Raw genomic sequence first — 15835 nt, 5'->3', positions numbered from 1 at the left:
GGGACACCAATGGGTATTTCAAGTGAGCCCGGACTTACAGAAGAAATATCAACATGGAACACTTACACCTTATTCCAGGACACGTCACGTGGCACCACCAAATACGCCCTGTAGTGTGTGTACATGCAGTTTCGCTTTTTGGTTCGAACTGAATAACATTGAATAATAACATTGAATACCAGCATTGATTAACATTGAAGAACGCGGTCTGAAACGCAGCGCTGCATCACGTTATTTACCACTAACTTTACAACCGAGTATTTTAATAAAACGTAAAGAAAGTTCCGTGTCTCTGATGGCATAAACACAACGGTGCGTGCCTTTGTGGGGGGGCCAGAGAGTGGAGCTGTTAAAGTGATGCCCCACGCACCCGGCGACCCGAGTTCGATCCCCGCACAATCCAACACCGTTGACTACTATCTCACCTAGGTCGACTCAGCCTCAAATGAGTAACCTGGTGGCGTTGTGTGTAAAACATCACCACTGTGGAGACGAAGATGGCCAAGCGTGGTGTTGGCTACTCCGCCACCCGCCTTCATTGTTCCGTGCCAGCCTTCCATCTGTCATTGCGAACCGCATCTCTCCCCAAACGTCTTTTAAAGCAATGCAATAATAGGGGGAAATTATTATTTTTGTTCGTGTCAAGTTAAATTTGGCCATGGCCTTCGTGACCGTTTCTGCATGCATTTTTTTTCCGACAGGCTAAGCTTTGCCCATAGCATGTTGTCAATAACGTTGCATCAAAGTATCTTCGTGTACAAACGCCAAACACAAGTTATTAAAATGCACACAACAATGAGCTCTTCCCAGCCCGGAGATTACAAATTAAGAACCCGACAAACTTCAAGTGCTGGGTTATTTTTTTGCTGGGTTGTTAATGCATCGCATGTGTGTGAGTGTTTACGCATTGTAAATTCGAATGCACACATGCTAGCATGCATTCACGACTGCTAGCTCTAACGTTGTTTGTTTCGTTTGCTTTGTTTAATAGCTAAAGTGTAATGTTTTAAAATCAAGACTTGTCCTCACCACTACATCCTGTTGAACTTATTTCGCACCGTACGTAGCCAACTGTGCTTATCGCGAGGTTGCGAGGGTGGACAACACACTAACACACACACAAAAGCAGTTCTAAAGAAATTAGTTTTCAATCTGTGGTTGTGGTGTGGTACGCGTATAGGGAAAGAAATGTGAACGTCACTTTGGTGGTGTTGCGTGTCCTTCACATAGGTCTATGGAACTAAAGATACCGAAGGTGGATCATCAAATGTGCATCATCACCCAGCCCCGTTGTTTTGAAGAAAAAAAGGTGGATGGATGGGTCAGATAGTGGCTCAAATAGCTAGCATAGTAAACAGCAGCCACCACCACCAACACCATCATCATTACCACCGCCGCCGTCATTACCACCAACTAAACAATCATCGTGTGTATCATCGGCATTATCACGAGCAGCACCACCACCATCGTCATAATTACCACTACCACCATAATCACCCACCAACAACTATCAGCACCACCACCACCACAACCACCATCATCTGCATTACCACCACCATCATCTGCATTACCACCACCATTATCATCATTGCCACCATCACCACTTCCAACAGCACCACCATCACTTTTGTCGTAATTACCATAATCATCATCTTCGTAATAATCCCTGCTACTGGCATCATCACCATCGTCATGATTACCATCAACACCCACCATCGCCATCGTTACCATCCACAGCACCACCATCATCACCAATTACCAGCACAGTTTTCATTAAAATCACCAAGATAACCATCATCATTACTATCAACGTCATCGTCGTAAGTACAACAAACGCGACTACCTTCATCATTACGAACCACGCCATCGCTGGAACGATGTACGATCAACAACCACCTTAATATGCATCACCAACGCCACCATATCACTACTACTATCACTACACCGTTACCAACAGCTCCACCACCACTTACAACCAGCACAACCATCGTCACGAACACCAACACCGAGAAGACAACAATCACTACCCACCACGGCCATCACAATCACCACACCACCAACAACCAAAATCACCGTAACCACCATCACCCTACATCGCTACCACCACGACTAACACCATCCATTATATCCACACCATCACCACCTAACAACACTGACACAACCCCACCATCGCCACCACCACCACCGTAACCACCACCCACACCATCACAACCATGATCAACAACCCAAACACAATCACCATCGGCATCACCATCAGCGCTCATCACCCAACGTGACGGCCGCGGTCACCACCACCACAAACCGTCGACCATTCCAGAATATTTACCCACCAAGCGTAAAATGAAGCATGCATCCACACGCACATGAGATACATTAATACATCCAAATTCGTCCCCCCACCCCCTCCACCCCTACTGCTCCTCTTTCTCATTCAAGTTATTATCATTTTCTCTTACGTCCATCCAAAAGCGCGCGTGTGCCACGTGCGTGCGTGTGTACGCACTGCTGTGTTGTATACGCAGGCACTGTGTTGTTGTATGTAGCCGCACGTGTACTCGCATATACACACACACATGCCCCTGTGTGTGTGTGTTCTACATAAATATATACTACTACGAAATGCAAAATCAGCGAGATCTCGCATCTCTACATTTGACATTTGCGCGCGCGCGTGTGTGTGTGTATGTCTGTACGTACGTCTAGGGGGATGTGTGTGTGTTGTCCCCATGTTACGTACAGTCTGTTACCCCCAACAGTCTGCTCAGGCTATATGGGGGATCTCTTTAGGAGAACATTTGGGGGGGGGGGGGGGTAGGAGCGGTGGTGCAGCGGTTAGCGCACTCGCGTTACGAAGCCGGCGACCCCGGGTTAGATTCTCGCTCACGACCAACGCCGGTGGCAGATTATCTCAACCGGTGCTGGAGCCTCCCGTAGGTCGACTCAGCCTCAAATGAGTGTGTGTGTAAACATAGGCCACTAGGGGAGATAAAGGCGGCCGGGCGTGTTGCTTGCCATCCAACCCCCTCGTGTGCCCTTCCCGGCCTTCATAGGTTCTACCTAACAGCACTTGCCCCAACAGTCTGTTAATCCTATAGAGTACACACATACACACACCACGTACCGCTCACATATCGTTGACCCCCACAATACCAAACGTGATGTGAACCGCATGTACACACACAGTTATGATACGTGTTCATCATAATACGCTATGTGATATGATGCACGTGTGCTCAAGATCCGTGCCATTGTGTACTATCCATTTAGCGTAAACAGCACAATAGAGTCCCTCTGCTATATCGGCGTATAGCCTTAATAGACTGCTGTGGGGGGCTGTGGATAAATTATATTAGCGAGCACCTATTAAGGCAAACGCGGAGCACCCACGGTCGCCTTCGTCTCCCAAATGCTGATCATAAAGAAAATATATTACACATCACACCGGGCATTAATTTACTTAAGGCTGAGATGACCTAGAGGTGTGGGGGGAGGTTGTGATAAAGCAATTGCCGTGGCCGGGGAATCGAACTCAGCTTTACTGACCCCTGGGGGAGGTGGGGGTTGTGAGCGCGAGTGCGCCAACCACAAACGCCACCGCTCTCCGCAAATCTCACGCCGCACGCAAAACACAAAACCACAAAACACCGACGACGGTGAACATTGTTGTGCATAGACACAACACGCGTGCACACAAATACACTATCTCTCTCTCTCAACCACGAGATGTCTCGCAAGGCCTCCTCCTCCTCCACGTGTACTCTTGATTCGCGGCGGGGGCTATGGTTTTGAGAGAGATATATATACACACACGGCGCTATGCATATATACATATGCGTATTACAAACGCTTTGTATATTTAGCACGTTGGTTGTTTGTAAACTGGTACAGAATATAGATGTGAGCATCAACCCGGTACGCCAGTGACTATCATACACAATCACTCATTTAACTGTCCCGTGTTGCTGTAAACCAAGAAGCTGTTGAAAATAACATTTTAGGACTTGAGTCTCACACACACGTAACAAACCAAATATACCACGGTTGTCCTCAACAGGTTTGTATGGGAGTCAAGCGTTGTTAGCGAGCACCTATTGAGGCCGGTAGGGTAACACACGAGGAACGGTGGCGTAGTGGATATCCGCCACCACCACGAACCACACCGCACGCGTGATGGTGCCTTTTGTCTCTCAAGCCCCATGCACAATAGCCACGCCACCGCGTGACCTGGTTCACATTTTACGGCCGAGCCGACGTAGGCGTGAGTCGAGCCGGGTTCACGTCTCGCCGCCGGCGCTGACTTGATGTGGCTCTCGTCCTGGCCGAGGTTGGGGAACCGTGGTGGCGGTGACCGCGGAACGCAAGGGGCCCAACCATTACGGCGCTCTTTGCACCAACACACGCGGCCTACGCTCGCATCTCAACACCTACACGCTGACTTACCGCTAAAATTAGCAATGTTGCTTAATTGTAATGATTCCACTGCGAGAAGATAGTTTTGGAACCTCCGGTCCTCGCGGCGACACACCCAAGCCCCTTAATGCCCTTCCACGTGTTCCAATTTTTTTTATTCCATTCGAATACAAAGAGTAGTCGCTACACCGCGCCTGATGATTGCTAAACGCGTTCCAAATGACGCAGAGAGAGCTGCAATTTAATTTGAATCAGCGATATCTAACGTCACTTGGGGGTACACACAATATCTATTTCATAATCTGAAAATCTACCTTACATACGCACACAATCCCTCCAACTTAATTTAAATCAGCCCTCTCTTGCTCACGTGGAATATCCACATGCACAACACCTCTGATACGAACCATAACTCTCCGTCATGTGCAACACAAACACACACATATGTACAATCAACTTACACCTTCATTTAACAAACAAGAACATAGGTATGTATGTATCTCCTTAACATATATGTCCCTCCATATAAAAATATAACCATTTGTTTTCTACTCCCCGTCAAACAACAAGGCCTTCTGGGAGTGCTTCATCTCAGCAGCATTGCTTAAATAACAAAACTGGACCGGTTTCGGCATGCAGGGTCGCATCAGCAGTCAGACTTTCTTTAACCAATAATCGAACTGCTAGATGTAATAACAGGCAAAGGACCCTCTCTTTACGATACTGGTCCTAATGTCTACTTTCATTTGAATCGGCGCCCTGTCCATCACACGCGCACGTGCGTTACGTAATCATCAGGCGCGTGTAGCGTGTTGCGCATTTATATTTTTATTTGGAAGTGTGAGTGCGGTGAACATTAAGAGGGTGCCCGTGGCGAGTAGCGAGGCCTGTAGTTTAGGTCGGGTGCCTCTGACGCATCACCTAGACAATGTTTGGCACGGCCGAGTAAAGTGTGCACATCAGTTGCGTGTTATCAAGCACAAAGATTTGAAAGCTATTTTCTTCCCAACACGATTTTAAAAGTTCGTATTTTTAGTTCTTCCAGCAGTAGATGATGACAGCATTGTTCATAATACCTTTCTCAATGTCCACTATCATTCGCAGTGGCTAGAGCGCTGGACTCAATCTTAAGATTGTGAGTTCTGAGCCAATCATATCTCCGGGGTCGATAAAACAACCGCTTTTTGGAAAGGTCAACGGCGGTGGACCTATGGATAGTCTGACCCTCGGCGTGAGAATGTGGACTTTTCAATAGGTTACAGGCCATACCCGTAGGGCTCATTGGGACAGAGAGCCAATGTAACATTGACTTGTTCTGCAGAGTTTATTTTCATCCGGGTCAGTGAAAATATTTCTGCATCCGGCACACCGCATCCAGTATCCATCTCGCTGCGGCTACTAGTCACGTACCACCTACTCTCCAGCCTAATCAGCGACCCAGAAAATATCGATTGAGCCATTAAACCCATGCTTTCATGTATCAAATATTCATTGGGACATAAGTGAAATAAACAAATCACGCGCTCCATACCTTTGCGTTTTAGGAACCGAATGTTCAACTTCGATTAATTTCCCGTGGATTTCGACTTTTCCTACGAGAAGGGAAAGGGTGGGGAGAGGGGACGGAATTAAAAACACAGGTACGAGAGCCTACAAGTCACCGAGAAGGACAACGTTAGAACGAGTTTGAAACGCACGTGCGGCGCAATTGACCGTTAACGATCACCAACAAGACCAATGTTTGTACTGCGGTTATAGTAGGGACGCGATGAATTATGCACAATGGAATTGGCGTGGAATTGGTGCTTGGCAGGACAGGCCCACCGTCCACTAGCTCCGTAAACGTTGCACCTCTGAACAAGACTTCAGTAACCCCGACGCAGCACATTGACCAAAGTGGTCACACAAACCCCGTTGGCCCGTACGCCACAGCGAGGCCCTCATTCATAAAGTCCAGCGGTTGATACACAAAAGAGCCGCTGTACATGTACACGTGTGCATTTGTCTGAATGGCGGTGCTGTCTCAAATCACCATCACCACCAACCACTTCACCGACCAGAACTGACCAGCGTATGGTCAAACAACACGCATGACCGACACGACGGCGTTGGGGAAGGCCTTCTTCATTCAGGAGTGAATTGACAAAAGGGCTTTGAATATGAGCAGGCGTATGACTACCATGAACATATTACTTTAATGGAAATACAAGGTACAATGTTTACATACACCATATGTAACAATGGGAATACGGCCGTGAACTAAAAACATTGCAGTGTCTGTTTGCATCTCTTTCACACAGTTGTGGCAAGGTGCTTTTAAACATTATAGAGGTTGAATGGGGGGGGGAGAGATGACGTAACTCTAGCGTGTAAACTACTACACGTTTGGGGGGCTGCGCATGGTAAAACTATGGTGTGGGTTTTTATACTATGGCGTGGGTATGGTGCGAGTTTTGTTGACTTTTACCGCGTGAATATTTTTGATGGATAAATAAAATTGTTGACAAAATGTATAACGCGCGCAATTACATAATGACCCTTATATATGTTACAAAAACGTTATTAGTTCCTTCCAGCAATTAACACAAATATCGCTGGGTACATCACACAAAGTTTGGTGGCTAACATTCACACGGATATGCGCGTGTACCAATCGTGTGTGTAAGAGTTTGCAAAAGCGTTTTTTTTGTAAAATCGTTGCATTTAAATACCGCTAATACGAATCCTCGTTGTTTGCGTTCACCATTGTGGGGGAGGCTCTTCAATTAAGCCTCGAGACCTATCCCTAAATTTGTTTGTTGTTGTTGTTACAGATGTTGTTTCTTGCCTGGCTTGTTTGACCAAATTACTGGGTTCGTCTTATGCCTGAACAAGCAAATCTCACCGTGGTATAGTGTAAGACGTCTCAGACTAAGACGACGTCTTAGACGACCGTCAACCCCGCACTGTATTCGCAACGCTTTTCAGATGCGCAGCACGCACCCTCCCCCTTTGGGGGTAAAACACCCTTCGACGTAAATAAGAATGGTTATAACGTTGAAAACAAATGTGTGCGCGTGAGTTTATCGTTTGCTTGCTCTGTCGCAGTCATCGTCGATATTAATCATATAACCTTTTTTTAACAGAGCGCACGGCGATCCGTCGCTTCGCTGGTCCATTACGCGAGACCCGCGTAGTCCTTGAGAGATGGAACACCGCCGCCACACTCTGTCCCTCTCTCTCTCTCGACAAGTTTGGCCCAGAGACGGCATTTTTCATTCCATCTTCATCTTACAAATAAACTTTACGAAACACTCCCGACGCCGCGAAGAACGTTGAAGATTCAAGAGGAAGAATTCGTCCGTCGCGAACGTCGCTTACTACGTGCACACGACATTTGCAGCGTACCCGAGGTTTATACTACAGAAGCGCTCCCGATGTCGGGGGTTGCTGTTCGGCTCGTTTCGGGCGATCATATTTCGACGTTTTTTTTACTGCAACTTAAAGTTTCCCTCTCCCCGCCATCAACCCCCCCCCCCTCCTATTTCAGAAGCTCCCAGCGCGTGGAGCGAAACGTCGGACACGCAGATCGCACAGCACGCGCGCCGCGGTACGACCCCCTGCTCTCCACCACCAGCATATAGCGTGACAATCTACAGCAGTGATATGACCACGATACACAACACACACACACGTGTATCAGTACTGACACACGTGTGTGTGTCGTGTATGTGTGTGTACATCGGCCTACGTGTTGTGGTTAGCGCACGGAGCTTCGAACCCAGCGACCTGAGTTCGATTCCCGCTTGTTACACCAATGGTGAATATATACGAATTGGTTGCGGGCAAGGTCGACTATCGGTGTGTTAACGTCGGCTCTAGGGAGATAAAGGCGGCCGGGAGAGGTGCTGGCCAGTAGTCCCACGTGTCGGCCTTCATAGGTGCTCGCAAACAGCACTTTGCCTCGCGCCCCCCCCCCCCCCAAACAGTATATTTAAAAAAAATAATATACGTGGTGAAACCTGCCTTATATATATTTTTAAACGTAGTTATATACTCTGTGACCCCGGCGCGTTAGCGGGTTAAGAGTGTGGACATTTCCACGTTAAAGTTTTGGTGAGGGTTACACGGAGGACCACGTGCGCGTGCCGATTTGGTAGCGGAGAGCGGCAAGAAATATAATTGTCTCGATTGAGCTCCCATCTCGGGGTCGCTCTTTTTGTTTGTCTCGCCCCATTCACCACGAGGCCCTCTCCCCGTGTGATGCCACCAACAAACCAACAAAAGTGATCTTCGCGTTTCACAGCACTCGTTCGTTTAGTGCCCCCCCACACACACACAACCCACACAACCCAGCCCCCCCCCCCAGATGGCATTATGTGTGTGTGTGCGTAAGTGACGCGTGCGAATGCCATTATTTCGTTAAGATATATACATACAGCGACAGATTCTTACGTTAAACAGGAATAGCGTCTGTTAAGGCAAGGTAACCCAAGATACAGACAGACGTGCGTATTATAACACACACAGAGACCCCTTTTACATGGGGGGGGGACGCGTTCTATAACATTCGATGCATATGCGACTTGCTCTTCGTGTGGATAGATACATACGGCTATTGCAACAATTGATGAAGTGGGTTGGGGGGGGTTAAGGAGGTAGTTATGTTAGTTATGCGTGAATCCAGAGAGGGAAGGGTCGGGAGGGGGGGGGGGTAACATTCAAACACGTAGAAGAATACACGGCACGAGAAGAAGAAGAAGAACTCACAGACACCTACCAGACAGGGCGTCAATGGCTTTCATTGCCCACTGTTCGTCCGTACAATCCACAAACGCGTAGCCAGCCTTCACCAGAAACTGTCCCGACACGGGAATCTTTTTATCGCTGAACAGCGACTCCAGTTCAGCCGGCGAGACGTTCTCGCCGAGGTTGCCGATGTAAAGCTTGTTCATTGTGGCGTCCCAGTTCTTATTCTTCTCCTCCTCCTGGTTCCTGGTCCGAGTCAAGCAGTCGAGAGACAGAATGTGTGTGTGTGCTCTCTCTCTCCTCTTCTGTCCTCCTCCCACCACCTCTCTCTCTTCTCTCACTCTCTCCCCACTTCCCCCTCTCTCTCCTCTCTCACTCTCTCCACCCCCCACAACCACCACCACCACTCTGGTTTCTCTGCGCTCTCTCTCTGATGTCGCCTCTCTCTCCCCGACTCTCTCTCTCTCACTGCCGCACTCTCTCCTCTCTCACTCTCTCCACCCCCCACAACCACCACCAACACCACCACTCTCTCTGGTTTCTCTGCGCTCTCTCTGATGTCGCCTCTCTCTCCCCGACTCTCTCTCTCACTGCCGCACTCTCTCCTCTCTCACTCTCTCCACCCCCCACAACCACCAACACCACCACCACTCTCTCTGGTTTCTCTGCGCTCTCTCTCTCTGATGTCGCCTCTCTCTCCCCGACTCTCTCTCTCACTGCCGCACTCTCTCCTCTCTCACTCTCTCCACCCCCCACAACCACCACCAACACCACCACCACTCTCTCTGGTTTCTCTGCGCTCTCTCTGATGTCGCCTCTCTCTCTCCGACCTCTTTCTCTCTCTGCCGCACTCTCTCCTCTCTGTGATATTCGTGTTTTGATTTCTACTACGATTATTGATTATGATTATTTGCCCGGTGGTCTCTTTGTACGTGGTGGGAACAGGAGGCGGGGATGTACAGAATGACCGGGGGTGGGGGGGGCGGTAGGAGGAGGGATTGGGGTGGTGGGAGGGGTTGGTGGGAGCGCTTTTGCGAGCAAATCACACAAATCACACACACACAAACACATATATACACGAAGGCTGCAGTTTCCCACAAGTTGTTCCTCTCACACACACACCCCTTCTCTCTCTGCCCTCTTCCCTCTCTGTCAGTGGAGCTACTGCCTCTTCTCGTTCTATCTCTTTTGCTCTATCACCCGCAGCTGCCCTTCTTCTCCCCCCCCCCCCCCACTGGCTGGGGTTGTTGAGACTTAGACTAGGGGAGGGATGTTGAGTGGTGGTGGTGGTGGTCTGAGTAGCCGTCCCTGCTCACACGAGAAGAGAGAGAGGGGAGAGATATTGGGGAGGTGGCCGTGGAAGCTTTCTCAGAGGTAGCGCCGCCTACAAATGAAATAATTCCCAGGAAAATTCGGCGAATTCTGCATGGCAATGTTCATGCTGCGTACACCTCCCTACCTACCTGTGTGTGTGTGCACGTATTACAAAGACAAAGATCCCCCGTGTAGCCTTAACAGACTGTAGGGGCAAGTGCACAGGGCGAGTAGCACCTAATGAAGGCCGGCACAGCACACGAGAGGGGTTGGATGGCCAGCACGTACTACTTACACGTATATGTACACGTGTATGTACACGTGTATGTACACGCACACATGTACATGCACAAATGTGCTTGCACGTATATATTTACTCGGACTTACATATGTACACACGTATCGACGTGCACGTTTCAACTCGTGCACGTGTGCTCACATATATGTACACGCACGTGCACAAGCATTGTATGTTTATACCGCACATGTGTACGAATAGATGACTTCACACGTTTCCACGAATGTTGTGTACGCGCACGTGTACGTGCACACATTAACATGCACGTGTGCTTACACGTGTACACCTTACATGAATGTGTACACGGCTGCGTATTCTACACGTGTTCGAACATTTACACGAATACAGAGTAATGAACATAACGTGGACTTTTATACTTGTAAACGTATACATATGCTTATGACAATTGACGCATACGCATATACGAACACACGTGTAGAATCGTATTCATATGCACGTGTACACTTACACATGCATACTCTTTACAAATACAGGACACACACTTTACACGTTCATATATACATGAATATGCACAAAATAGGTACATTTTTACATACATATTTTGTACAAATAAACATGTATACTTACATGTACTCAACCACAGTATATATCATGTGTATACACGTACTTACACATATACACACATGTACACATACTAATGCACATCCATATACATGCATATCAATACACATGCACATACACACCCGCTCACATACATACACACACACATACAAAGATCCTCCATATAGCCTCTAACAGACTGTTGGGGCAAGTGCTCTTAGCGAGTTCCTATGAGGTCAAGCGCGGCACACAATACAAATATTCCCCGTATGGTCTTTAATAGGCTGTTGGGACAAGTGCTGTTCGCGAGCACCTATGTAGCCGCACATATATACACATACAGTACACGTAATCACACACAAACAAACCTACAGCATACTCACTATCGTATTTAGTAGTTTATACATATATAATAAAACATACATATATACACATCCAGTAAATACAAAGCACACTGATGCATGCATACACACACGCATGCATACGTACAGCTCACACACATTCGTACACACATGGACACATGTTACACACATACACACACAACATATCACACACATACCAAAGGCAAACACACAAACAAAGACACACATAAATACACACGTACGTGCGTACACACACGCATCCTGCACACATACGTACACACGGGCATACGCAAACATAGTCACAAACCCATACACGTACATGCATGCGTACACGTACGTACACACGTGCATGCGTACACGCATGGACACACGTGCATGCGTACACGCATGGACACACGTGCATGCGTACACGCTCATACATCACGCATTAATTCGTACCGGGGGCTCACGTTGCTTGCAGAAAACACCACAGCACCATCGTGATCCTTAACTCCCCACACTTCCTTATGAAGTACACATGTAGTAGGCCCTGTTTAGATAACGTTTCGGGAAATGGCCCTTCTTCAGAACAAACGAGAAGAGCCATCGTTCCGAAATCAACCATTGCACCAACAACGTTGATTTAGGCCAATTGATCCGTCTGCGGTTCAGTTACAGCAGTGTTAATAATCAAGGTTGGTGTTGGAGTGGAATTGATGCACTTGCTCTGAACGGAGGTACGTTGTCCGAAACGTCAGCGTGATATGCGGCGCGATGTAGGGCAGTGTTTATTTACAGACGCCGGGATGTTTTTTAGCCTGTGTGTGTGTACATTCATTAGCTGTAGCCTCTGTAAAGTGGAGACCCTCTTCCGCTAGCAGTGAAACAAGACATTGCAGGGCTGCGTCTTTGTAACCACACGCGCGCACGCACAATGACCACCGTTCTGTAGCTAGGCAAAAGTTGCTATCCAAATCTTAAACTCAAGAAAATCCTTTCCTCTTTATTGAGGATCACCCATTTTTTGGTGTGTGTGTGATATCCACGAGCGCGTATCTGACCGTTATGTAATACTAACGAAAATACATAATTAGGACTCACATTTTTGTTGGACAGTAGTTATTGCAGGGCTAGAAACGATTCCCCTGCTCGTTCCCGATTAGTGCGGCTAAGATCCGATATTGTTGGAGCGAGGGATATACAGCCTCGTTTGCGGGCCCCTTCTCAGTGGCAGGGGTCTCAGTGGTGGCCGCGGGGTGGATGAAATGAAGTCGCGGGCCGTGTGTGGACCACGAGCCATGCGCTCCCCCAATCCTCATCCCCCCACTCTACCCCAAAGATGTAAAATCTCACACAATGAGCCGCATAAACAGGACCCACTCAACTCCCCCTCCCACATTACATAATAGCAGTAATATATTACTTTAAATGCAACACCCCCATGTCTCTTGAATCTGAATGATATGTTAAATGTGACGCTATGAACTGATGCTTCCTAATATTTTATGGGTTGGCATACAGCACATTGTTTTTTTCTTTGCGGTGGCGAGATGTTAACTACCTCGCCTGGTATGCAGGAGGTTTTGGGTTGGATCCCGACCCTGACGCCTGCTGTTGTATATTTGGAGTCTGAACGTTTCTCTCCCCGTGGTCGCGTGGATTTTTCTCCGGGTCCTCTGCTTTTTCCCCTCCACATTTAGAAAAATGCTTTGAGAGTATTTGGCTACTGCTATCAAATTCCACGTGGATCGCTACTTCTTTGAGCTGTCATTTGTGTGCAGGTCGCTTCTGAAAAAGAGCTATAGAGCTCAGTGGGGCCTTGCCTGGTAAAATAAAAAAAATAGTTCAGTGTAGAGGAAGTGCTCTGACCAACAACAGCGTCCCGTCAACCAACGAGGATTTGTTTAGCACGGCCTCCTGGCCCTGCCGATGAGCTCCAGCAGGGTGAACCCGGCACAGAGACAAATGCTCCTTGGTGACAATACATACGGAAGATCAATAGGCCCATGGACTACACCATCACCACCGACAGTATTCTTGTGTGGCGAGATGGAGCGGACGTGGAGCTATTCATTATGTTCCGAGGCCTGCATGTCGTGATTGTGTGTGCATGTGCATTCACGTCGGCCGCGTGGTGTCACACACCTAACCCTGAACATAGAAGACAAAGATCCCCCGTATAGCCCGAACAGACTGCTGGGGCAAGTGTTGTTAGCGAGCACCTATGAAGGCCGGCACGGCACACGAGGGGGTGGGTGGCCAACACCACGCCGGGCCGCCTTTGTCTCCCCAGTGATGATGTTCACACACCACACAAGATACTCATTTGAGGCTGAGTCGACCTGGGGGGGGGTGTCCAGGACCAGTCGTCACTGGTGTTGGCCATGAGTGGGAATCGAACTCCGGTCGCCTGGTTCGTAGCGCAGCGCACCAACCCGCTACACAACCGCTCCCAACTCTCACCCTGAACATCTCGCACACACGCACACGAATACATTCTGCTGCCCATAACGGTGTGCATTCATTCGCGTGCATGTAAAGTGACGATGATCATCAACCATGAACAATTCACTGCTGGATGAAGGCCTTTCAGTTCCCCCCGCTGAAGCCGCCGTCTCGCGATGCAACGACGACCCACAATGGCACCTCCCGCTCCATCCCCACCGCCTCCCGTTAGCGCGGTTGGCTACGTACGGTGCGAAAGAAGTTCGACGCGCGGACGCAAATCTCCGCGGTGATCCCCGCTCATTCGCTGGGCTCGACCTTAGTCCCGTGCGTCATTTCTACCGCGAGGCGTCCTCCAAAGCCCCGCTTCCCTTCCCCCCCCCCCCCCGACGGTCAACGGGAAGAACGTCTCCAGTTGGCGCACGCCGTCCGCGCTCTGCGCGTTCCGGGGCCTGCTCAAGGCGCGGCTCCCCCCCCCGATGCCGGCGAGGAGGCGCGCGTGGCTCTTCGAACGCTGCTGGTGGTGGTGGTGGGGGGGGGGGCATGATGGGTCGAGGGAGCCGTGAAGCCCCCTGCACCAGCGCGAACGGCATTCTGCGTTTCACTCTCTAGAGGAGCGTGGCGTGGCGACTGGCGACGCTTGCGCGTGCAGCCCCCACGTGTGCCAGTGGGTCATTGTTGTTGTTGTTTTGTGACGTGGTGCTTGCTGCTGCTGCTGTATTCGATGCGACTTTGTATCGAGATCCAGCGCTTTTGCTGCTGTCAGCAATAAACGTGGTTTTACAGTCAAACGTCTAATATATGCGTTCCTCTTTCTATTTACAAGCGTGGTCCTAGCCCAGCCCAAAACACTCAACACCTGACCTCTCTCCACTGCTAGCTCTGCGAACTTCAATATTTGTCTCGTTCGACGTTTCCACGTTTCTGAGCCGCCGTTCTCAATGCCAGGGAGCGGGGGGGGGGGGGAATGAAAGTCGCACGCGACATGTTCGGTGAACAATTGGAATATGTCCCCATCGGAAGCACCCAATACGAAAACACGTGGACAAGAATCGTGTCAAACTAAAAGGACAATCATTGCAGGCGGACCAAGATTGAAAAATTATTAAATAAAAAGGTGCCCCAAAAAATGCAAAGTTGGAGTGCTTTTGGAAATATGAACTTAATAACGAAAAGTAACACTTATAAACATATTACGTAAATAATTACCTGTTTATTATATTATTGTTGTTGTATTGTCCTGCTGCTATGGCATATGGTATGTAACAATATTATCATAATTTACAGCCCATTGTCAATCCACCGCTGGATGAAGTCCTCTCCCCCACGTCCGTGTTGGTCAAGAGAGTTGCTTGACCATACTTCACCACGCTGGTCAGTCCGGGCGGGTGACATGGTGGGTGCAGGACCAGTGCAGACATCACTCGCCACGGACGGGATATAACTTTGTGTAACCGGATTCATCGGACCGTGCGCTCACCTAGAACCACCGCTCCTCTCCTAAATAGACAAGACAATGGTATATCTGTGTATTGTATAACAATACAGCTCCGTCTATCGGTGTGTAGTGTACACATAGACCAGATCTTGCGTGTTCATCGTTTACGTGGACATCTTGTGCCTTTGATCGGTTCATCCGGAATGCGCGTGCCCTGTCTCGTCCAGATCTCGTTGAAGCTAAGCAGGTGGAGGGCCTGGACAGGGCTTGGATGGGTGGTCACCATGCACAGAGGTTGGC

General features: G+C 48.8%; 1 protein-coding gene across 6 annotated transcripts in view; it reads right to left on the bottom strand.

The window, feature by feature from the left end:
* The window catches only part of LOC116948693 (insulin-like growth factor 2 mRNA-binding protein 3), an 83535-nt gene extending 70600 nt beyond the window's left edge, over window positions 1-12935 (bottom strand). For 5 of the 6 annotated variants that reach the window (XR_012945933.1, XM_032965647.2, XM_032965651.2 and 2 more), the window contains exons 1-3: window positions 12754-12935; window positions 9170-9384; window positions 5942-6002 (exon numbers count right to left, since the gene is read on the bottom strand). Coding sequence is in view for 5 of the 6 variants with exons in the window: in XM_032965647.2 (XP_032821538.1) it covers window positions 5942-6002; window positions 9170-9384; window positions 12754-12755 (278 nt within the window). In the remaining variant the exon portion in view is untranslated. Of the gene's footprint in view, window positions 1-5941; window positions 6003-9169; window positions 9385-9968; window positions 10102-12753 lie in introns of those variants that run through there. The other variant, XM_032965649.2, reaches the window with a different exon arrangement.
* Window positions 12936-15835: the final 2900 nt, after the last annotated feature.

Source organism: Petromyzon marinus, chromosome 34 (assembly GCF_048934315.1).
Source record: "Petromyzon marinus isolate PM22_M1 ecotype Great Lakes invasive population chromosome 34, UKy_Petmar_22M1.pri1.0, whole genome shotgun sequence".
Lineage (NCBI taxonomy): Eukaryota > Metazoa > Chordata > Hyperoartia > Petromyzontiformes > Petromyzontidae > Petromyzon > Petromyzon marinus.
The sequence above is the reverse complement of the archived record's forward strand: the minus strand, read 5'-3'. Positions and strand labels throughout refer to the sequence as shown.